The following is a 22,422-nucleotide window of genomic DNA, read 5'->3' on the forward strand; positions in this document are numbered from 1 at the left end:
GCGCATTGCAAAAGAGCTCGATTGAGGAGTACGGAGACGTGGGAACCGCGCATGCGCACACCGCCTGGAAGTTAAGCCAATGACTCCAGAGCTTGCATCTCTCCAGACGCAGGAGCTAGACAACGAGACCGGCGCAGAGGAGGGGGGGGAGGAAGATCGCTCCGCACAACCCAGCACGCTATTGATTCGTTGGAGGTAAATCCTTTTAAATGTTCGTCGTTTCCAGTTGGGAAATATATGGTATTTAAAACAGTAGCCGTACATCTGAAACATGGGGAGCGGGGTCGGACAAGTTTTGTGCTCTTTATTTGTGCGTTTTAATTTTGTTAATTAACCTGCCTTTCTACAAGCAAACTAGTTATCGGGAGGACGTCGTATCTATGCAAGGGGGGTGTTTGTAGGTGAGACGGTGTGTAGCTGGCATTATTCTCTGGAATTTGTTGCATTTTGGAGGGGTATCCTGTGGCGGAAGAAAGTGGGGTAGCGAAACGCTGCTTGTATTGTTGTAGGAGGTCGAGCATGCGGCGGAGTGACGACTCCCCCCCCCCCGAAGGAAAACAGTTGTAGGATGCGTTTCTCTATTTGTTCCACCACACCTCCCAATTGAATCCGGTTTGTTAGACACGATCGTAAAGAGAACTTGGAAATCGCTCGGTGTTTTAATGCATTTGGTGCTTTGGATCGCGGTGGAGTGGGCCCGGCCCCGGAGCGGGGAGTTTCCAGTTTAAAAAAGTTGTTTGTTCGCTCCTCTCTCGTAACAGAAAGGAAGCGAGGTGATTGCTGCAATCCCGGCTACCCTTCACAGTAGAATGAAAGTTAATGAGTTTCTACTTCCGAGTAACATGTGGGATTTGGGGCAGCAATTTGCTGTGGCGTGTTAGCGGCGGTCAGATTTGTGTTGTCCGTTACAGCTATGGACGCGGGACCGGCGACAATAGGAACCAAGGGAGGGGGAGGGGGGAATAAGGTTTGCAACAAATCCCTCGAGGTCGGCTAAACCGGCTTAGGATTCGAGGCGAGGTTTGGAATGTTGGCGACGCGGGCGTTCCATTTCCGAATGTTCCCCGGGGTACGCGTTCCTTCCTGCGAAAGATACACCTGTAGATTGATTCCGCGAGGAGAAAGTTGCACCGCGTTGCATGGCAAGCGGGTAACAGCCATGGCGGTGTCGGGGTATGTTTCCTCGGAGGAATGGGCAAAGACAGAGGTGGGGCGGGACTGGTTACCCTTGGGCTGGTTTGCCCATGCCTTTTAGAGGTGACTCCAGTTTCAGCCGCAACTGAGTTGCTAGAAACGAAGGGATCTTTTGTTTTTGGGCAATCTGACATGACACGTGCTCCAAGCTACGCAAGTCGTTTAAAATTGCAATCCTAAAGCTACTTACCAGGGGGTAATCCCTATTGAACAAAACTGGACTTCTGAGTTGACATGGTTAGGATTGTGGTGTTTTTAATATAAAAAATTAAAAAGCTGTTTATTAGACTACCATGTCATTAACCATCTGAGTTGGGTGGGTGGTAATGCGGCCTGGAAAGGGGGTGGGGGTACCCTCCCACTTTCAAAGCAGACACTCTTAAAAGTACTGTATACAACTTTGATCGGAACTTTTATTTTTTAACAGTCGCCTCGCTGCACATCCGCCCCTTCCCGCCCGCGCCGCCGTGCAATACGGGTCTTGTTTTCCTTTAAAGTCGACCTGGAACCTTTCCTCTCTTTCCCGCGCGTCTCCTAAGTGTAATCTTTTGTTTTCGGATTGTACTCCGCGGAAGCAAACAGCCCCGGCTACTACCTTGTTTGCCGCATGTGGGCAAAACAAAGGGCTTATATAGAGCATGTGGCTGCTGGGCTTTGCAAACGGCGCTGCGCGCGAGGGGCGGGGCGGGAGGGGAGGCGGCGCGGCGGCAGCGCTCCTTTCTATCCTTTCGACAAATAAACACGCACGAACCGTGTTGCATCCGAAATCGGAGCAGAGAAATACGCGCGAGGTCGCGGCGGCTCCGGCGGCAGCTGCTGCTTGAGGACTTTTAAAATTTTTATTTTGAGGTTAAACTTCAGATACTGCGCGCCCCCCCAGTGCAAGGGACCACGCCGCGTGCAGGGAAGGGGAGGCAGAGGAGGCGTGTTTAGGTGGCTCAGAGGCAGGAAGCACCTTCGAGGGACAGAGTGGAGTGTTGGAACAAACACACGCTCTGGTTGCTGCCTGTCCCGGGCTGTAATGTCGCTCGGTCATTAATTAACTGGGAAAGTGAGAGAGCTGGAAGGAATAAATGTCATGCTTGCTTTTGTGCATTTGTGCGGGGTTAAAGCGCGTTTTGCTCTCCCGTCGTGGCTCGTGTGTTTATGGGAGGTCTCTCCGATCCCGCTTTGAAGTCGGAACTGTTGCCATGTTTGAATTACGTCAGGGCAAAGCCATGAGGAGGAACCAGTTCCTACCATCGCGGGCAGATCGCGCGCTCACACCCACCCGATATGCACGCAGGAGCTTAGCGGGGCGCCGGTGGGTGGTGGTGGGGCGGCATTAGTGAGCAGGAAGTGCTTCTGGTCGCGGCGGCGATGGGATGGAGGGGGCGGGTGGCAACCTTTATCGTCTCTTTTGTTCTGCGAGAATGCGGAGGAGTAACTTTCCCTGGTTACTTAATGAGGGTCCATTCCTTTGCTTTCCATCTCCCACCTTTTGTGTGTGTGTGTGTGAGACACAAATTTGGTGAGAGCGCCAGCGCAACCTGCTGTTTCTCATTATAGTGTTAATTAAAAAAAGCGTTCGAAACGCAAGTCACTTCGCCTGGGATGCCACTTTCCCTCTTTCTGCGTGGGAGGCGTGCGCGTGGGAGGGGGAAAAGGTGGGCAGGCTGTGCGCTCGCGCATTATATATATAGTTTTTGTGTGTGTGTGTGGAAGGAAAATCCGTGCCGGTAGCTATGATGACCCCGATCTCTCACCAGTAGCACTCGGGAGATTAGGTGGCCTCTGGAGGGGGGATTTTTATGACGCTTCCTTCCATGGCAGCAGCCCCTTAACTGCAAAGCTAGTCGAAAGCAGAACAGGAAATGCGGACAGCTTTTGATAGCCTTTTATTTGTTTTGTATGTGTGTGTAATGATTTGCAATGCCTATGCATGAGTGAGTCCCTTCTCCCACCTCCCTCCATTGTTGGCTTCTTTTAACCATCAGAGATCCTACCAGTAAACAACAACAATATCCCCTCTCGTGTCTAGTTGCACGTTTGGGCATTACATGGAGACACCACATGGCACTGTCTGAGCTTGGCGGGTAGATTGGCACATTCTCCTCTTGCATAGGTGTAGCTCTGAGTGTTGCTTTTTTTTGCTGCTTCTAGAGAGTGTGTATACATATTTTGTTCCTGGGCAAGCAAAGTTACTTGCACCTACGAGAGACCTCAAAGCTTGGTGTCTATCTGATCATTACAGCCTGTTTTGAAAAGTAGGTCGTCCTTGGCTGAGGTGGATGTGGGTGGGTGGTCTTTGGTGGAGGCAGGGCTTTCCTCTCCGCGGTGGTGTGGCTTGGAGGTCTTCTTTTGCACAGGGTTTTGTTTTGTTTAAAAATGGCTTAAATGCTTGGAAACTCTTTCCTACTTTAATCACTTTATATATGCACGCACACAGCTTTCGGTGTATGGATGGAGACAGTTTGAGGGTGTTTTTAAAACATGATGCTCAAAGTCCCTTGTATTTTCCCACCTCTTCTAGCGTTCATTTACAATACAGTATTTGAATATGTATGTATAGAGGGGTCCTTAAGAAGCTCTCATCTAGTTTTCTCTCTGGCACAGAGAGGAGCATTCACATGTGACTTTCTATACTACAACAGAAACGCAAAGGTAATTTTGAGTGTTGTGTGAAAAAGCTATTCTTCTTCAGATATTAGCAGCAAAGTAGGTATCTAGGGCAGGGATTAAAGGACGCCTTTGGTAAAAGAAAGTACTTATTCATACAGTGTGTAGTTAAAACTATGGAACTCCATAGTTTCCACTCTCTAGCATCAAAAATTAAATTGTCAGTGTTTCAGCAGAGGGACCTGGCTTGCTTTGCATTTATTTTAGACCTGGCTTGCTTTGCATTTATTTTACTCCATGGAGATAGTGTGCATAACCTGCACCTAATTTCAACAGCCTTCTGCAGGCAAGCAGTTCAGACTTCTGACAAGAGTAATCTGTCTCTTGATGGCCCACCAGGGAAGGAGGGAGGAGAAGGGGGCCCTGGAAAAAGAGAGAGAAACAGGGAGTGGACCCACCCATTTTTTCCACCTTTGTCCCTTTGAGATCCTGTCCCACCCCTTGCAGATTACTCCCAAAGGAATGCAGGAGAAAAGTGGCCCACCCTGTGTTTTATAGGCCACAGAAGGATTGTTCAAGCAATCACAGATAATCATTCTATACCCAAATAAAAAAATTCCTTCAGTAGCACCTTAAAGACCAACTAAGTTTATATTTTGGTATGAGCTTTCGTGTGCATGCACACTTCTTCAGATACACCATACTTCTATACCCATTTAAACTTCATTGAATGAGAGAGAGAGAGAGGCGGTTATCTTTAACAAACTGTGAGTCCAGAGTTTTGAGAAATAGTTCTTGCTACTAATAGCCTTTCAGTCCATACTTAATTCCCACAGGATCAACCTTGTGAAGTAACTTGCTGTTGATTGAAAGGCTGAGAGAGAGGCTTTCCCATGACCACCCAGGGAGTTTTCGATAATGAAGCTTGGTAATCTGGTGCTCTTTTGCAACAGAAAGAGCAAACTTGGGACAGTGAAGAACCTGATGAGAGTTTTAGCACATGGGTTTCTTGATCTGCAATGGCACATTCTCTCCTTGGGATGCTCCTTTTAAAGCAGGGAAAGACTGAATTTGATAAAAAATTTTTACTAAAACCCCAATGATCCACCTTGGAGGTTTCTTGAAGTTAAAACACGGCTGTGTTGCATGGTCCTGAGTGTGCACTCTTGCTGAAGGATGTAAGTGTCTTGCTGGCCACGATCCACCTAGTAGCAGAGCATGTGCAGGGCCCCATATTTGATCCCTGGTATCTCCCATCTGTGTTGGTCTGGGAAAGCCTCTTGTCTGAAATCCTAGAAAGCTTTTGCCGGTTGGCGTGGGCTCTTAAGCAGCAAACCCCACAGCATAGGATCAGAATCCTGCTGAAATAGAAGTGTCTTGAAGGGAAGGCAGAGTTGGGTATGCAGTCTTAGTCCTAGAATAGTAAGCCTTGTATATATTACAGGATTCTACCCCACCCACTAGTATGCTGACATTGCTAATTTGTTTGAGGGATGGGAAAAAAACAACACAGTAATAGTCATTGGTGGAATTGGGAGAATCACAATCCCATATTGAGATGGAGTGTGTGTGTTTAAGAAGCATTGCTTAACATAGTTTTACAAGTACAGTGGTGCCTCGCTTAACGAATGCCCTGCTTAACAAAATTTCCGCTTAACGAAAGGTTTTTTCTAGTGGAGGTTGGCTTGCTAGACAAATTCGTTTTATGAAAAATGCGTCTAGCGAATCACAGTTTCCCATAGGAATGCATTGAAATTCAATTAATGCGTTCCTATGGGCAATTTTTTTAAAAAAAATAATAATTCAATGCATTCCTATGGGATTCGCTAGACGAATTTTTCGTTATAAGAAAAGACCCATGGAACGAATTAAATTCGTCTAGCGAGGCACCACTGTATTGCATAGAGAGCATTTAGATTTGCACCAGGCATAGTAAAATATTGTTTTATTGGACAGTCAGTGAATAGGATTGCATGTATCCAACCCAGATGGTCATGGGGATGGAGCACTCCCCCCTGTTGAGAAAGGTTGCAGCATCTGAGATCTTTTAGTTTAAAGAAAAGCAAAGAAAATAAAACTATGGATAGAGAAGCCGAATGAATTATACATTCTTGTATAATGTACATTATACAAGAAATAGCAGGGTGCAATATAACTAGGAATTCCTTCCTTTGTGCTATTCGGAAAGAAGTAAAACAAAACAAAAAACCCTGACACTCTACTATTACAAGTTTACTAATCTATGCAAGAATAGTCAGAACTGGAAAAAGGATAAAACACCTGTAAAGAAATAACTAAAGAAAGTACAGTCATAACTCGGTTTAAATACGCCTTGGTTTGAGTACTTTCAGGTTAAGTACTCCGTGGACCCGTCTGGAACGGATTAATCCACTTTCCATTACTTTCAATGGGAAAGTTCACTTCAGGTTAAGTACAGACTTTCGGAACCAATTGTGTACTTAAACCGAGGTACCACTGTATGGGACACTACTTAACTGAATTATCAAAGACGAGAAATGATTAATTTCCAAGAAGATAGGTTTACAAAAAGATGGGTCTTACACTTCTGGAACAAACTTTATTTGATAATGTCCCCCCCCTACAATTACTACTTTTTAAAAACAGCTTGGAAATACTGGTTTAAAAGAAAATATAAGCCTGTACAGATGCATATCTTTTGTAAACTTCCTTCTCTCGGAAGATAACGAAGTAAATAATTTCCGTGCCTTGAGCCAAGGAATTCTCTGTCAAATGGGAGGTTTGTACTGTGGCTTGAAGATCAGTAAAAGGTTGGTGGGAGGGAAGGAAGTTCCTGAGCCCAAGGTTGTCCATGGATATTAGCTGCAAGGGCTCTGCTCCTTTTATCCACTTGCAGATCTTCCGTCCAGTAGTTTGGGGCTGTGCTTGGTATGGAGAAATGGGAATAAAAGTGCAGGTAGATAAATGACAGGCAGCTCTATGTCCTGCCTAGTATGATTTGGAGTTTGGTGGAGATTGGCCTTGAATAGGGTAGGCTCAAGTTAAAAATAGTCATCTGCCAAAGGAAGAAGGGCCATCGCTTGCCAATGGGAAGCAGCAAGTTCTGTTTCCATGGCCTTCAGTTTGTTCATTGTTACCCTTCATTCTTAAAATAATGGCTCCAGGTGTTTCCACACATGGGTGTTTTTCTCCCAGGCAAACTGTATCAAGGCTCATCATCTCACAAGGTAGCATTGGAGAAGGTTTTTGGCAGATGAATTGGCCTCATGAGAAAGAAGGAGGTGGTATATAAGGCTCTTTCATGTGACTCTTGCAGACAGGCTGACTTGAAAGCAATAGTAAGTTTTGGCTGGATCTGGATTCAGAAATGATCGCCAGCATTCAACCCAAATTCCTAGTTATTGTTTGTTTTTGTTGCCTGCAGATGACTTTGAAATCTAAACTTGGCAGTACTCATGTGTGTACAATCATTAAAAAAAAAATAGAATGGCCCACGACTGGGCTGTTATGAATGAGAGAAGGATTATAAAGCACTTTGGGAGACTAAACATTCCACCGTAAAACCACCATAGAAACCAAATATTTCTTTTACTACTATTCTGTTTTGAAGTTCATTGGCTTTTAGTTGCAATGCTTAATAGCTTCCCAATATGATCCTCCCTTACTTTCCAGAGATAAATGCGCTTAATGTACATTGGCATATCTGATGCTTGTCCTTTGTGGTACACACAGGTGTGAAAAAAATCATAGAATTGTGGAGTTGGAAGGGTCCCAAGGGTCATCTACCGTGTTTCTCATATTATAAGACACGTCTTATATTTATTTTTTCCTCAAAAAAAAACACACTATGGCTTATTTTCAAGGGATGTCTTATTTTTTTCCTCCTCCTCCTGCCGCGGCCGGCATTGCTGCTGCGCCTATCACTATGTCTTATTTTCGGGGTATGGCTATTCCTTGAATGCTTAAAATCCTGCTATGGCTTATTTTATGGGTATGTCTTAAAATATGAGAAACAGGGTAGTCCAACCCCCTGCAGTGCCTATCCAACCTCTGTTTAAAAACCTCCAAGGAAGGAGAGTCCATCACTGTGTTTTTTCAGACTAAAAGAAGCCTGAGAATCTGTTCTGACCATTTGCATCACTCAGCTTAAATAGCTGCATCTCTGCAAAAGGTTGTAGGATGGTTCCAGGCATTGGGGAGCTTAAGAAGCTTGCCTTGTACTGAGACAAATGCTTAGCCCATCCAGTTCAGTATTTTCTACACTGACTGGCAGCAGTTCTCTGGGATTTTGGACAGCAGTCTTTCCCAGCCCTTCGTGGAGATGCTACAGGCTGATTTTGTGTCTGTCTGCAGCCCTTCTCCATAACTGGGTGGACAGGAGAGTTTAAGGATTTTGGAAGTAATCATTTTGGCAAGAAACTGCAGAAAAGTCCTGGTGGCTGCAGAGATCCCTCTGGGACTCCCAATTTGCCCTCTGGTAGTCCTGTCATTAAAAGGTATGAGTTAAATGCCGCATTCCCTTGCAAAAGTGTGCCCGGAGCTCAGTAGGACAACACTCAGTAGAAGTCTTAGCAACTGAGGCATGGTATCTTAAATCAATTTCAGCCTTCAGTATTACCGGTAGCTATTAATTTAAAGTGCAAGGTCTTCAAGTGTTCTTTTGCCTTTTAAACTCCTGTAAAATGCTCCTGTAAAATGCTCTGTTTTATTAATAAGAAGAGTAGCAACAGAACTGCCTGGCAGTGAGATTATTAGAAAACAAGTGATGTGGTGTCTTTTCCTCTGCATTCCGCGCCCCCCCTCCCCCGCTTCTAACACTTGCACTCTTAAGTGTGTTTGTTTCGTTCTGTACAGCTGGGTAATTGTAACTTCCTCTTGTCTGAAGCAGCACAGGGCATCAAACTTGGTTTGAGATCCCTTTCTGAGTGAAAGGGCTGATTTATTTTGTGAAAAACTAATAAGGTTTTTTGGTTTAAAAAAAAATGATTTTAACACTTGAAACTTATACTCGTATTTCTTGCTCTGCTCCATCCTGTTCTGTCTAGCCCAGCTCCTGTGCAACAAAGCAAGCCTATGGCTGCATACACCCCAAAGAATCCCGGGAATTATAGTTTACCTCTCACAGGGCTGCAGTTCCCAGGCAATCTTGCAGGTTAACTGGTTCCAAGCTGTTAAGGGCTTTATATACTTGAACTTGGCCCAGTAGCAAGTCTGCAAGCAGGGCAGACCTCTGAGTAAAGGGCTTATATGCTACAGGTAGGTAGCCTTGTTGGTCTGACACAGTCAAAACAAAATTTTAAAAATCCTTCCAGTAGCACCTTAGAGACCAAATAATTTTGTCACAGGTATGAGCTTTCGTGTGCATGCACACAAAAGCTCATACCTGTGACAAACTTAGTTGGTCTCTAAGGTGCTACTGGAAGGATTTTTTTATTTTGTTTGGGCTTACATGCTGACAGGGTCTCAATCCTGCCACCGATTGTGTCGCAGCATTCTGCTGTAACTGCAGCTTCCAGTTCCTAAATACACTTAGTTGGAAACAAGTCCTCCTGACTTCAATGGGGCTTGCTTCTTGATTGAAGCATGCTTGGAATTGCTGCCATGGGGCAGCAGCTGTGCAGATTCACTGTGGACAGCAACACCTGACTCAGCTCCCAGTCTTTGCCAAACCATCCCCTCCAAAAACAAAGCGAAGAGGGTAGATATAAAATGATGTGTGGACTTCCCCCCCCCCCCAGCCCAGGTGGCTGCTTTGCCTCCTTCACAAATTGGGAGTGGATGGGACCAGAGGTAAACATGAGCTGAGCAAGAAATGCGAATGTTGATTTTTGCACAGTAGGCTGGTTTCTTTTCTCTCCTGTGTTTCCTCTCTATCCTCCTCCTCCCAGATAAGCAAGAGGCATTATCAAGAGTTCAGGGTCACATCGCAGCTGGGCAGAAACCCTGGAAAGGGGGAGGTAAAGCAGGGCTGCCAAGGGCTGTGAGATGGGGAGAGCTACAAGGGGCAGGAAGAGACCTGGACCATATTCAGTCCCCGGGCCTGAAATTCCACATCTCTGATAGAACTGGGCATAAATTCCAGGAGGAGTCAGCCATCACATAGGGCTTAATTTCATGCAAGGAGGGGGAGTCCAGACTCCAGAGGGAAGGTAGGGTAAGAGCCCCCTTGCAAGTGATCAGTGTGGACTTCTGCCCCTCCCTAGTAGCCTGCTGGGTAGGGAAGAAGTGTGAAAGAGAGAATGGGGCTCCAGGAGAGGAAAAGGGGTGGCACCACCCACCACTGACTTTGCCCCCTGCCCCAACAGTTGACACAAAAGGGATTCTTTGCCTGTGGAGTGCATAGCTGCCAAGTTTTCCCTTTTCTCGTGAGGAAGCCTATTCAGCATAAGGGAATTTCCCTTAAAAAAAGGGAGAACTTGGCAGCTATGGTGGAGTGGTTGCTGATGAATGCGAGAAAGCTCCTTGGAAGAAAAGTGGGTATATAAATTAAAGAAAGAAATAAAGGCCACAAACACAGGCCACTTTCTGGTTTAGATTCTGGTGTGAACTGCAGGCTCATTAACGGCCAGATGAAAATCCAACCTCGTGAAACTGGATGGAAGCTTTTCTTACAGGTGCAAAAAAAATTAGACCTGTCAACAACAGAAAGCCTTGCCAACTTTGTCCTTGGCATCTGTGTCTCTTCCTCGGTGGCTCCCACCCTCTTGCCAGTCCTCTGTGTGACCAGGCCCAGTATTTAGTTGAGATGCCATAGCTTAGTCGTGAGGCACATTCTTTGCATGTTCAAGGCACAAGAGGCGATGGCTGGTCTTCCCAGTTGGTGGAACTGTGAGGTCAGCGTCCCTTCAGGTAAGACGGTCCATGTTAAGGAATGTGCCTCTGGCAAATAAATCTGTATTCTTATTGAGTCATTTTTATACTGCTTCCCACTTCAGTCTTGAGGCAGTGCACAAAAATCAAAGTCTGATACGTTGCATTGTATTATTATGGCTATAAAACATGCATAGCTGAAATGGGCCAAGAATTAAAGACCCATATAAGCACCAGCCAAGCCAGGGGGACATACAAAGTATGGTTTGGATACAGTCCTGATCTTCGGAGGCCCCAAAGGGTCATCAGTGATGGGCACTTGTGCAGGTCCTGAGGGAAGTATACCTATTGGGGCCACCCTGTACTTTTATAGCACAGTAGCAATAAGAGCACGGAAATGTAGTTTTGGGGGGTTTTTTTCTTTAAAAATCAGGAACTATATTGGTGGGCATAGATTCCCATTCTGAGTGGTTTTCTTTTGAGTGGTGTATGCCTGTTTTCTCCCTTCCACATTTGAAGCCAGCGAATCTACCTGAAATAACTTTTGAGATAAACGTGGTGACTTGGAATGCACCTTTTTATGGGGCAACTTTCCCCTTTTTTCCTGCATTAACCGCAGCCACTTGGGTCACCTTGTTACAAGTCTGGCTGGATTTCCCGTGGTGTCATCTGTGTTGAACGAGGGGGCGACACAAACACACGCGCTGCTGGCGATTGAGAGAAACGGAAATGTATCTGAGACACCTGTCCTTATGGGAAATGGTGTGGGACAGGGATCATGAATAATGGATCGTCTCCCACTGGGCATTTCTGACTGTGATGCGGTGTCGGTTTGCAGAGTTGCACATGACAGATGCGGGGGGGGGGGGTAGAGACCACAGCTGCCTTTTAAATGTCACCTACTCTTGTTCCTTTTTGAAGCTTGATCACCACCTTTCTTTCCTTCCCAACCTCCCTCATCCCAACAGGCTAAAGAAGCGAAGAAAAGATGTTTGGCTTCCACAAACCGAAGATGTACCGGAGTTTAGAAGGTTGCTGCATTTGCAGAGCAAAGTCTTCCAGTTCTCGCTTCACTGACAGCAAGCGTTATGAAAAGGACTTCCAGAACTGCTTTGGGTAAGCGCTGGTGCCATTCCAGTACTGTGTTGGGTTTTCTGAGCCGAAGGCTGTTACAAAATTCAGTGAAGCCTGAAAACCAAAGGTGTGCCACGTTGTGTGCCTTTCTCTCTCTCTTGATCTCCTTCCGGTATAACCAAGCAATTGAACTCTATTGTGTTCTTCTCACAGTCTGCATGAAGCTCGCTCAGGAGATATTTGCAACGCTTGTGTGCTTCTGGTGAAAAGATGGAAAAAACTGCCGGCAGGATCAAAAAAGAACTGGAATCATGTGAGTTTGCCATCTCCCATCCTGTATCATGGTAGGAGTAGCCAGCCTGGTGCCCTCAAAATCTTGCTGAACTACACCTTCCATGATCATGATGGCTTGGGTTGGTGGAAGCTGTTGTCCTGGGCGTTTCCTTCTCTATAGCCATTGTGTGTACAACATGTGTAGAACAGCTGGTATTATGGTTCTGCCCTTACCTGCCTTAATGGATGTTATGACTCATAAGGCATAAATAGGACTGGGAGGGAGAGTTGCATAAGCCCCAACAGGCCCAAATACAGTTGGACTACAACTCCTCTGATCCCCAGTGAGCTTAGCCACTGATCAGGAATTGATGGCAGTTGTAGTCCAGCAACATCTGGAGGGCACCAGGTTGAAGGACACAGGCTAGTTATTCCTTCTGAGTAGAGGTATGCTGCACATTAGGTGTAGGAGCGGGTAGATAAGCAGGGGGCAGAAGCATCATCTCCCAGTGCACCGGAGCAATTCAAGGATGGGTGTGGATTTCTGGGTTGCAACCTGGCAACCCTGGTGTGGCTCAATAGTTTATAATACTTCATTGGTGTATACAAGGCTAAGGGTTCGCATTGATTCTGCAGGAGTGCATCCACAAAAATGTGATTGCGTGACAAAGCCCCAATAAATCCCAATAACTCACAATGGACACAATAATTATGGTTTGGTTTTTGGGCATTATTTTTGGCCACAACTTTATTTAAAATACAATTTAATTCTGAGTGTTGGCTTAGGCTTTGGTTAATCCATCTGTCCGCCCTAAGGGACAGGACCATTTCCATCTGACCATTGGGTCAGGACCATACCATCTGCCCAGTTGGGCAGGACCAGCTCCGACTTACCTAGTGGTTGGTAAGTCAAGTAAACACCCCAAGGGATTGGAGGTACGGTTTCACTATACTCTCCTTCCCCCAAGGAGTGTTCCCCAAGGCTCGGCTCTGTAATGGACACACCATCCTTGCTTAAGGCGGGATGATGGACTAGAGTCCCTGAGCCCCAGGATTCCTTTAACGGAATGCTTCTATGAGGAGCAAGTAATTGGGTAGGCATTTAGGCCATGCCCCTCCAATACCATTTAACCAAAGCCTAACGGCCAACCTAACAACTTGTGACAGATTGCTTGACAGTAGGCGAAAACCAAATGGCAACAGCCAATCAGCCAAGTGGAAAAATTCCTACTGGACCCCTGAATACAGGCGACCCCCACTAGTCGGGCAAGCAGTGTCGACTAAAGCCTAAAGTCAGCGGCGGATGGGCGGGGATTCGGGAGCTTTTCAAAAGACTGGGAAAACGAAAGGAACGCCGTCATTAAGTTAGATGTGCCTGTCAATCAAACTCAAGGCACGCCCCGTGACAGCCTCACACTTGCCCACCCCCTCCCAGATTTCTTTCCAGGCCTGTCTGCAAACGCCACTACACTCTATGAGTGTAATGGTCTTAATAATTACAGCTTGGCTACTTGATGATGGTTTAAAGCTGAACCTTTTTAAAAGAAACCAACAGAACCCAGGTTCTTCTCCTTATGGCTGTGGTCAGGCTTGAAAACATACGAACCATGCCTGTTGAAATATCAGCCATATCAGGTATGGCTGAACGAGATTTCCAGTAGTTGAGGCTGACATTTCCTTCATCCTTGTGGTGTGCAAAATCGGGTCAAATTAGGCAAATGACACCAGTGGTAGATAAGGTGAGCCTAATTTAGTCGAATTTTGCTCCATTTGCATCCGCTTTACTTGGCCCTGAACCTTTTATTATTTGTTTTAAAGCACAGTAGAGCCTGAGCAATGTAAAGCAAACTCTTGCATGCAAATCAGCACACAGCTGCTTTCCCCATTAAAAAAGGTTTTGCAGTTTTTGCACCATTACTTATTGTTACAATTCATCAGATGAGAGTCAATGAAACAAACTTTTTTTCTTGCTGTCCTTTTCCAGGTGGTGGATGCAAGAGCTGGACCAAGTCTTAAGACGACATTGAAGCCAAAGAAGATGAAAACCCTTTCTGGCAGCAGGATGAAGAGTAATCAGATAAGCAAGCTGCAGAAAGAGTTGAAGAGACACAGTATGTTAATCCTAGCTGCTTTTTCCATTAATGGGCTTGATTTGGTGCAGCGGTCCTTGACTCTGAATGGCTGTGCTATATATCACAGGAGAGGGCCTTTGGTGTATAGAGGCAGTATGAAATTCCAAAAAATCCACCATATTGGCTACCCTGGAATACTCCCTCCTAAATCTCTCTAAGAGGCTGGCTTTAAATCTTGCTAGTTTCACAGCCCTACAGTATTTTTTTACAGTATGTGTCTTGCTTATTCTTGGACCTGAGCAAAGGAACATTACTGGAGGACTATGAAACTATCGTTTCTGCAGTTCCAGTGGCTTAGATGCAGCGTAAAATTGGAAATTCAGTCAAGCTGAAAATCCCTCCCAAACCTGGCTGAATTTGCGACCTAAGGGATAGACATACAGTATATCTGTTTCAAACCATTTTTATCATAAATGGGTCAAAACATGTGACTCCTATTTGGCTGGTCACTATCTCCTACCCTTATGTAGGTACACAATCTTATCCCAAAGGAATAATTCATATTGCGGTTGTTTTGGGGATGGAAATGGGATGACACCACCCTTAGCAATCCAGAGAAGGGCAGGATAAGACATTATTTTAAAAAATAGCAGCAACATCTTTACAGTACTTATTTAAGTTATTTATATACCACTTAATTACCAAAGTTTCTAAGCCAGCCTGGTGCGCACAATATGTTTTGGACACCAGCTTAGCAAAGGCTGTTCTAGGCAGTTTACATAAAAATTAAAAGCATACAATGCATAAGATCAGTTAAAGTTAATAATCAGACACATTTTAAAATCCCTGCTGAACTGGAAAAGTCTTTGTCAAGCATCTGACATTCAACAGGAAGTGGGCAAGAGCCGTCTAATCTCAGCCAGGAGGGAGTTCCACCAAATTGCCCTGGTGGGGTCCTGGTGGATATGAGCCATGCGTCTTCAGTCAACGGGGACCGCTGGCAGGGATTCCGCCTAAGATCTCAGTGATCCAGGCAGGTGTATAAGAGACCAGGAGGTCCTGAACCCGAATATCCTGAACCCAAGTTAAGGGCATTGTAAATCAATTATTAAAAAAACTGAATTTGAACAGCCAACCTTTTGTGGGCAGTAGTCTGTCCCCACCAACAGTCTAGCAGCAGCATTTTGCAGCAGCCAGAGCTTCCAGACCAGGCCCAACAAGTAGCCCTGCATAGAACTTGATGCAGTAATCAAGTCCCGGGTTACCTTTGGCCACCTGTCCCTGTCTGAGAGTGTTGGTAGTTAGTGCACCAGCTGTAGCTGGTAAAAGGCACTCTTAGCCGCTGAAGTGACAAGGGTGGATCCAGGAGCTTCCTCACCCACAATAGGTAAATGGCATGTTCCAAAAAGTTTTATCAAATGGTTCTCTGCAATATTTGGGGTAATAAGTACATGGGGGATTAAATACTGACAACCCTGAGGAGAACCTAGGAAAAGTGTAAGCACAACTCAGGAGTGGCAAACCTTTTCTGGCTGCCGGGCCAGATCCTTCTAACTCTGACCCCTAATGGGGTACATTTTCAGAGATTCAAAGAGCAGCACTGGGCTGTTTGCAGCAGGGGAAGAGTTTGGATTTGATATCCCGCTTTATCACTACCCGGAGGGGTCTCAAAGCGACTAACAATCTGCTTTCCCCTCCTCCTCCACAACAGACACCCTGTGAGGTGGGTGGGGCTGAGCGACTTCAAAGAGGTGTGACTAGCCCAAGGTCACCCAGCAGCTGCATGTGGAGGAGCGGATTACGAGTCTACCACTCTTAACCACTACACCACACTGGGGAAGCGTTCAAACAGCTCTATGTGGCTCTTTGAACCTTGCTGCAGGAGGGGGAAGTGGTTTCCATTGAACCGCTGTTAAAATGGAGGGGAAGATGTCAGTGGAAACCACCTCCCCCTCCCAAAGCAAGATGTGCCCTCTCAGTACCTGCTGCACATCTGAGGTCACATACCATGTCATGGGCTGGCTGGGTGGGTGTGGTTTGGGGAAAACAGCCTTGTGAGCCAAATTGGGACCCCTGGTGGGCCACAGGTGGCCTGTAAGCAAAAGTTTCCCCACCCCAGACACTGATGATAGGTGGACACTTGGGTAGTCTCAATAGTCTGTGGAAATGTGCTATACATTTTCTTCATCATATGGACCAGAAACTTGGAAATTTTGAAGGTTGAGATTCTAAAGAAATAAAAGACGTCTGCAAAACTAGTTAAATACACTGTTTTCCCTCTTCCTTACAGACTCTGATGCCCACAGCACTACTTCAAGTGCCTCTCCAGCCCAGTCACCCTGCTATAGCAATCAGTCTGATGACGGCTCAGACACCGAGATGACCGCTGGCTCCAGCCGCCCTCATGTCTTCTCCTTCTTAGATCCCATTTACTGGAAAAGGTAAAAAGAAAAGGAAGCCTGAAACAGAATCAGCACACTCCTTTAATTCATGGTAGAAATCTGTACTATTTCCAAAGCACAACTAGCAACTGTAGAGCTACACAAATATGACTCCTTATAAAACTTTTTAAAACAATGTTTACAGCAAGACCCTGCTTGAAGGCGGCTTACAGTCTTAGTTTCAGACAAAGGGGAAAGTAGACAGCGGGAGGAAAACACAGGAAGAGGCAGAGGTTAAAAATGCACATAATTGCAATAAATGTAATCTTAATTACAAGGCTCTTTTGCTTCCGTTTGGTTTAGCAATTAGGGAGCACTTGCAGACAGCTGATGACTCAACATGGTGTTTAGGGATGTAAATAAAGTAACTGGATAGCATGCAGAGCATGAAGTGGGTCACAAGGCATCTTGTTGTTCTCTTGAAAGCAAAGCCAGAGTCCTGGGGCTGTTTCTCCCCTCCCCCGCTCCCCTCCCATTAATCCTCTCTTAGAGGGAAATGATGGATGCCGGGACAGTAGCCAGCAGTTGTATTGATCTCCAAGTATCCCTCTTGCTTTAGGATTAGCTAGTTGCTGCATATATGGTGTAGGATTGTATTGCCTAGCAAAGATATGTATGCCTGCTCTATAACAAACTGATTGAAAAGTCTGGGAGTCCACCATTGATTTATGGCGCTTGCTGCTGCAGGGTGTGGTGCTAGCCATTAACTTGGATGGCTTTAAAGGGGGATTAAACAGATTCGCAGAGGGCAATGCTAGCTGGAGCCTTCTTGCTCACAAGCAAGTGTATACCACTTGGAAGGGAGCAACAGAAAAAGGCAACTGAAATGATCAAAGGGGTGGAGAAACTCCCCTGTGAAAAAAGGCTACCGCATTTGGGACTTTGTAGTTTAGAGAGAAAGTGAACATGAGCTGACATGATAGATATTTATAAAATTAGGCATGGCACAGAGAAAGTGGATACAGAGAAGTTTTTCTCCCTCTTGTGTAACATTGAAACTTGTTGACATCCATTGAATCAGAATATTGGAAGATTTGGATGGCTTTAAAAGAGGATTAGACACATTTATGGAGGAAAGGGCTATATTCTGCTTTGACTGTCAGGCATTATGTCCCTGAATACCAGCTGCAAGGAATTGCAGGTGGGCACAGGGCTACTGTGCTCATGTCCTGTTTGCAGGGTTCCCTGAGGCACTGGCCACTGTGAGAACAGGATGCTGGACTAGATGGCATATTGGCCTGATCCAGCAGGCTTGTGCCTATTCACACTTTGAACTACTGGGCAGGTTGAGAAATTTCTCGATAGAGCAAAGTGGACTGTCCTAGAACAGCAATGAAGAGCAGGGGCGCCCCTAGGAAGGAGGAAGATGGCCCAGTGCAGGAGACTAACCCCAGGAAGAATGTGACACGCAGAAGCAGGGCTATCTGGAGCCATGCTGTGTTGCTGGAGCTGGAACTATTCCATGCCCTCACTTCAGACACCCGATTCTAGGCCAGATAAGTTTCAGAGGAGACTGAAAGGAGATTTAGCGGCCATCTTCAAGTATCTAAAGGGCTGTCACATGGAGGATGGAGCAAGCTTGTTTTCTCCTGCTCCGGAACCCAAACCAATGGCTTCAAGTTACAAGAAAGGAGATTCCAACTATAAACATCAGAAAGAACTTTCTGACAGTAAGAGCTGTTTGGCAGTGGAATGGACTCCCTCAGGAGGAGGTTCCTTGGAGGTTTTTAAGCAGAGCTTGGATGGCCATCTGTCATGGATGCTTTAGCTGAGATTCCTGCATTGCAGGGGTTGGACTAGATGACCCTCAGGGTTCCATCCAACTCTACAATTCTCTGACCAATAGCATTTTAGACACACCAAAAATATTGTTTCTTCTCCTAAAACTCCCCAACCCTCCTAAAGTGGTATTATAAAGGTTTGCATTCACTCGTATAGAACTGCCCAAGACTTAAGCTTGGCACCTGCTTTTCTGCTGTGTGATAGTTGGAAATCAGTTTGGTGGGCGATAGGGACTGAGCCTTCTTCATCAGGGCACCACTGTTTCCCGAGGAGATTTATCACCCTGCTTTTTTGCCTTTGGATGAGCTGTGAAATTCAGGCAAGAATTTTAGGAGTAACATTTTTTTTTCTGATTTTCTGGTTAAACTGATTTGATCCTTTGTAATCTTATTGAACACCACTTAGATTTAATGCTGCTTTGCTGTGATGGTTTCATTCTTATCTGTTAGCTGGTTTTTATTTTTATTATATTTTTGTATGCCACATCAAGTCCATCTTTTGTCGAAATTAAGACATGCATGAAAATTTATCTTCTTCTTTTCCCTTGAAGGCAAAAAATTTGCTGTGGAATTATTTACACAGGCCGCTTTGGAGAAGTTGTTATAGATGCTCACCTCTTCAAACCCTGCTGTAGCAATAAGAAGCCCACAACTGAGAAGCCGGAGCCACAAGGTCCCCAGTCTCCAACCATCTCCAACCAGGAAGAGTGGTGACTTCCACAGCAGTTGGTGTAAAAAAGAACCTCTTTTTCTCTCTGGAAAGGCTTGAAAGTGACTTTCTCTTCACTTTAGAAGCCTGCTATGCTGCCAAAAGACTCCCCCCTCCCCCCGCGACCATGAACGGTTTGAGGATTCCATTTTTTACTGCTTCAGTTCCACTCATTCAGAAACCTGTTCATATTTCTCCCCCGCCCAAATGACTGTAAATAATATTTAAAAGGCTCTAAAATCCCTAATTGAGCTGAATGCTGCTGCAAGTCATCTTGGTTCAGCCTCTTTCCCCACACAACTCTTCTTCAGATGAAAGGCCATAAATGAGAATTAAACTATGTAGTGTGTTTTTCTGAAAGAGTAGTAGTGCGCACATTTTGGCATGTTAAAACTTTTAGCCAGTAACCTTTTCTCCCTGTGAGGAAAATACTTATTGCTCTTAGGCATGGACCTGGGTTTGCCGTAGTTTGTACAAGACTTCCCTGCTCTGTATATGTTGTAAAGGTGGGGAGCTCTTAATTTTTACTACTGATGCTTTAACAGGGATGAAAAGTTGTGCCTGTCCTGAACCCCGAAGCCAAGGGCTCATCTTTCTGGCCTAGTAAAAGTCTGTATGTGAAGCGACTAAGCATGCAGTCAGCCTTTGGCAAACAATAAAGTTTTGAGACTGGCCCATTCATTACCTTGGTACTAGACCAAGTTAACTTTTTTCTCTTCCCTGCCTGTTTCAGTGTGCAGTCCATGTATGATTTATGCATTATTATTACAGACAACGTTCAGGGAGATGAGGGGCTCCTTTGTGGTATTGAAGGGACACCCTTTACAAATGTTGGCCAGTTGTGTGGGGCTGTGATGATGACACAGTATATATACTAAGTCATTGTTTTCAGTACTTTGGTATGGGACCAATTAAGTGTATATTATAATTTGTGATTGCTCTCTTTACCTGTCTAGTCCCACACCTTGATAACGACTGAGTAAAAATCTGTCAAAAACTAGTAAATTGCAACTGGGAACAGCAGTCAGTTTGTGCCTGGCAAGGTAATAGGAGGTTTTATAATCCCAATCCAACAGCAGAATGCAAACAACACGGTAATCACTCTTCATTTTATACAAATTTAATTATTATTATTATTAATAATAATAATTTTGAAGGCCAGTCACAAAAGCAAGCCCATTCTAGCACAAGCTCAGGTTTAAGATTCCTCTTCTATGTTTCTGCACTGTTTGATTAGCTTGGTTATGCACCCAAGGAAGGAAAATTGCAATAATAACAAACCCACTCACATCCTTATTATAAAGTATTATCTAAAGAGAGAGAGTTCTAGTTATGCACGGCATTTGTTGGCAAATAAGAGAAAGCGTTTTTATTTCAGATATATACTCTATAAAAGTGTGCATAAATTACTGTGACTTCTCTTTTTTTAAACAACAACAACCTAGAATTGTCTAGTTAGAGCTATTTCCCAAGTTCACGACACTAAATGCATATAATAGCCTTCATGTATGAAGAGCTGTCACAGGCTGTAGTCAGTGTCAATCCTTGTCTATGATTTCTGCTCCCGGCTACTTCAGTACTGCAAGTCTTTCCTGTTACCCCTCCTTCTCTCCTAATCTCCCAGAAGTGCCTTCGGTCCTTGTTCCTACTCCTCTTGTGCCCAGCCTTCAACACAGAACTGCACAGTTAATTCCCTTCACTGCCTGCTTGTCCCTATTTTGGATTTGCTTCTTCCTAAATGCTTCCCCTCTTCAGTATTTCATGATTTCATGTGACAAACTTCCCTGAAGAGGTGGTGAGCTAATTCTGCCCTAGCACCTATGGACAAGCAGGCCTCTCCTAGGACTCCCATGTTTTCCTCCATGCTTTCTCACTCTATACTGTGAGAGGGGGGGAAAGGAATTTCTTAAGCATTGTCACTGTAGTATATTAGCTGTAGGACAAGGCACTTGGCTGAATTCAGTTTCCCCCTGAAATCTCAGCCAGCATAAGAACTAGAATATTGTTTGCTTTGTTTTAAGATGAGATTCCCAAGATTCTGATAAAATACGCCAGTTGACCAAGGAAAGAGTTCTTTCAGCTTTGGCAAATAATGGCTTCCGCAGTAAGTATGCTGCTGTATTTAGATCATACGGATTTCTCCATTTATTTGAATAGCATGAGAATTTTGACTTGTTTTGTGCAGTGCACTACTACAAACACAACTTAGTCCTTCTATACTTTTTATTAAACAAAAAAATCCTAAGCTGATGCATTAGGAAAACAAAATCTGAGCTATTGTCTTCCTACCTTGTTTTTAGGGTTCCCTTAATTGTGTCTCCCCATTTGTAAATAGGAGAAATATTCTAAAGGGAGGATAACATAGGTCTTTATTTGTAACTGACTAGCTACTTGGCAGTTTTGCTGGGTTGGTAATCTCTGAAGGATTCATGTAGGAGTCCCAGATATTTTTTCCCTCATCAATTTACACGTTTAAGGTTTTATTTTTTTGTTCGTTTCTGGGTTGTTGTTTTTAGTAAGCGTCAATGCTTTTGTGCATTTACAGCTACAGTATGAAACAATGTACTATGATATGGATCATCTCGTCTACTTCTGTATTTATTTATTTATTACTACAACAGCAGACTGCTTTCCCCTCAGCCTCCTTACTCCTTCCTATGTAGTAATGCAATATGAATTGTATGTAGTTATGCACTTTGTATTAATGTAGTAGAAATCTATGGAACCTGTTTTTATACTTTTTTATTGTTCATACACTTGTAATCCAAACTTTTTTTTACACTAGGGTAATTAATAAAAAATAGACTTTATTTAGAAAAATAAGCATATTTCTTTCTGACTTAAAAAAAACACTTTATTTATTGATTTCACCATTAAAGTGGGTGGAAATTGCAGGAGAATAGGGGCTGTATAGAATCAGAGGCAGATCAAATGCTAATGCCGTTTTAAGAAGTTGTTCATTTTCAAGGATGAATGGAATAAGGAAGAACATCCCGATTCTTAATTGGTAGCCACGGGAAGTTAAGAGAGAACTTACTATGTAACATCATAAACCTTCATGGGTGAACATTCCTGGTATGAAAACAATTTCGAAATCTCAGACTGTTTTCTACACACAGTCCCACCAAACCTTGTCTTTTTAAAAAAAGAAATGCAGTGCCCCTCCTGTTCACTGTCACACTTCAGAGCTACTTTGACATTTTTTTAAAGTTTGTTTTGTGATTCAGCCAATCAAATTAAGTAGCTAGTTTGATGGCTGCATGACACCATGATGTCAATCAGATTTGAATGTGTAATGGTGTCATGGAATGAATAAGGAGAATTCCCCCCCCCCATTTTTTTTTTTGCAGGGATCTTTCATATTGCTGCAGAAATGAGGATGAGGTATTTCACAGAGAAACACTTCCTTGAATTTTTATCTCCACAAAATAGCCCAATACAGTCGTACCTTGGAAGTTGAACGGAATCCGTTCCGGAAGTCTGTTCAACTT

The 22,422-nt window shown here is 44.4% G+C and overlaps 1 protein-coding gene across 3 annotated transcripts; it reads left to right on the forward strand.

Annotated features, from left to right (window-relative positions):
* The first annotated feature begins 55 nt into the window (after window positions 1-55).
* On the forward strand, window positions 56-21,751 carry SINHCAF (SIN3-HDAC complex associated factor). Of its 3 annotated transcripts, none has more exons than XM_035128143.3 (6): window positions 56-195; window positions 11,550-11,697; window positions 11,869-11,968; window positions 13,913-14,039; window positions 16,291-16,441; window positions 18,774-21,751. In XM_035128143.3, the coding sequence occupies exons 2-6, from the start codon at window positions 11,570-11,572 to the stop codon at window positions 18,934-18,936; spliced, it is 669 nt and encodes a 222-aa protein (XP_034984034.1). In that variant the 5' UTR covers window positions 56-195; window positions 11,550-11,569; the 3' UTR covers window positions 18,937-21,751. The 3 variants fall into 3 exon arrangements, with proteins under 3 accessions (XP_034984034.1, XP_088508411.1, XP_034984035.1); XM_088652285.1 differs by lacking the exon at window positions 56-195 and adding an exon at window positions 2,019-2,043; XM_035128144.3 differs by lacking the exon at window positions 56-195 and adding an exon at window positions 10,500-10,620.
* The last annotated feature ends 671 nt before the right edge of the window (window positions 21,752-22,422 follow it).

This window comes from Zootoca vivipara, chromosome 9, assembly GCF_965207765.1.
Source record: "Zootoca vivipara chromosome 9, rZooViv2.hap1.1, whole genome shotgun sequence".
Taxonomy (NCBI): domain Eukaryota; kingdom Metazoa; phylum Chordata; class Lepidosauria; order Squamata; family Lacertidae; genus Zootoca; species Zootoca vivipara.

Bases quoted from the DNA above. Each gene is read 5' to 3' on its own strand.
- SINHCAF (XM_035128143.3), top strand. From the start codon at position 11,570: ATGTTTGGCTTCCACAAACCGAAGATGTACCGGAGTTTAGAAGGTTGC. The intron at 11,698-11,868 runs GTAAGCGCTGGT...TTCTTCTCACAG, and splicing joins GACTTCCAGAACTGCTTTGG to TCTGCATGAAGCTCGCTCAG. The intron at 16,442-18,773 runs GTAAAAAGAAAA...TTTCCCTTGAAG, and splicing joins GATCCCATTTACTGGAAAAG to GCAAAAAATTTGCTGTGGAA.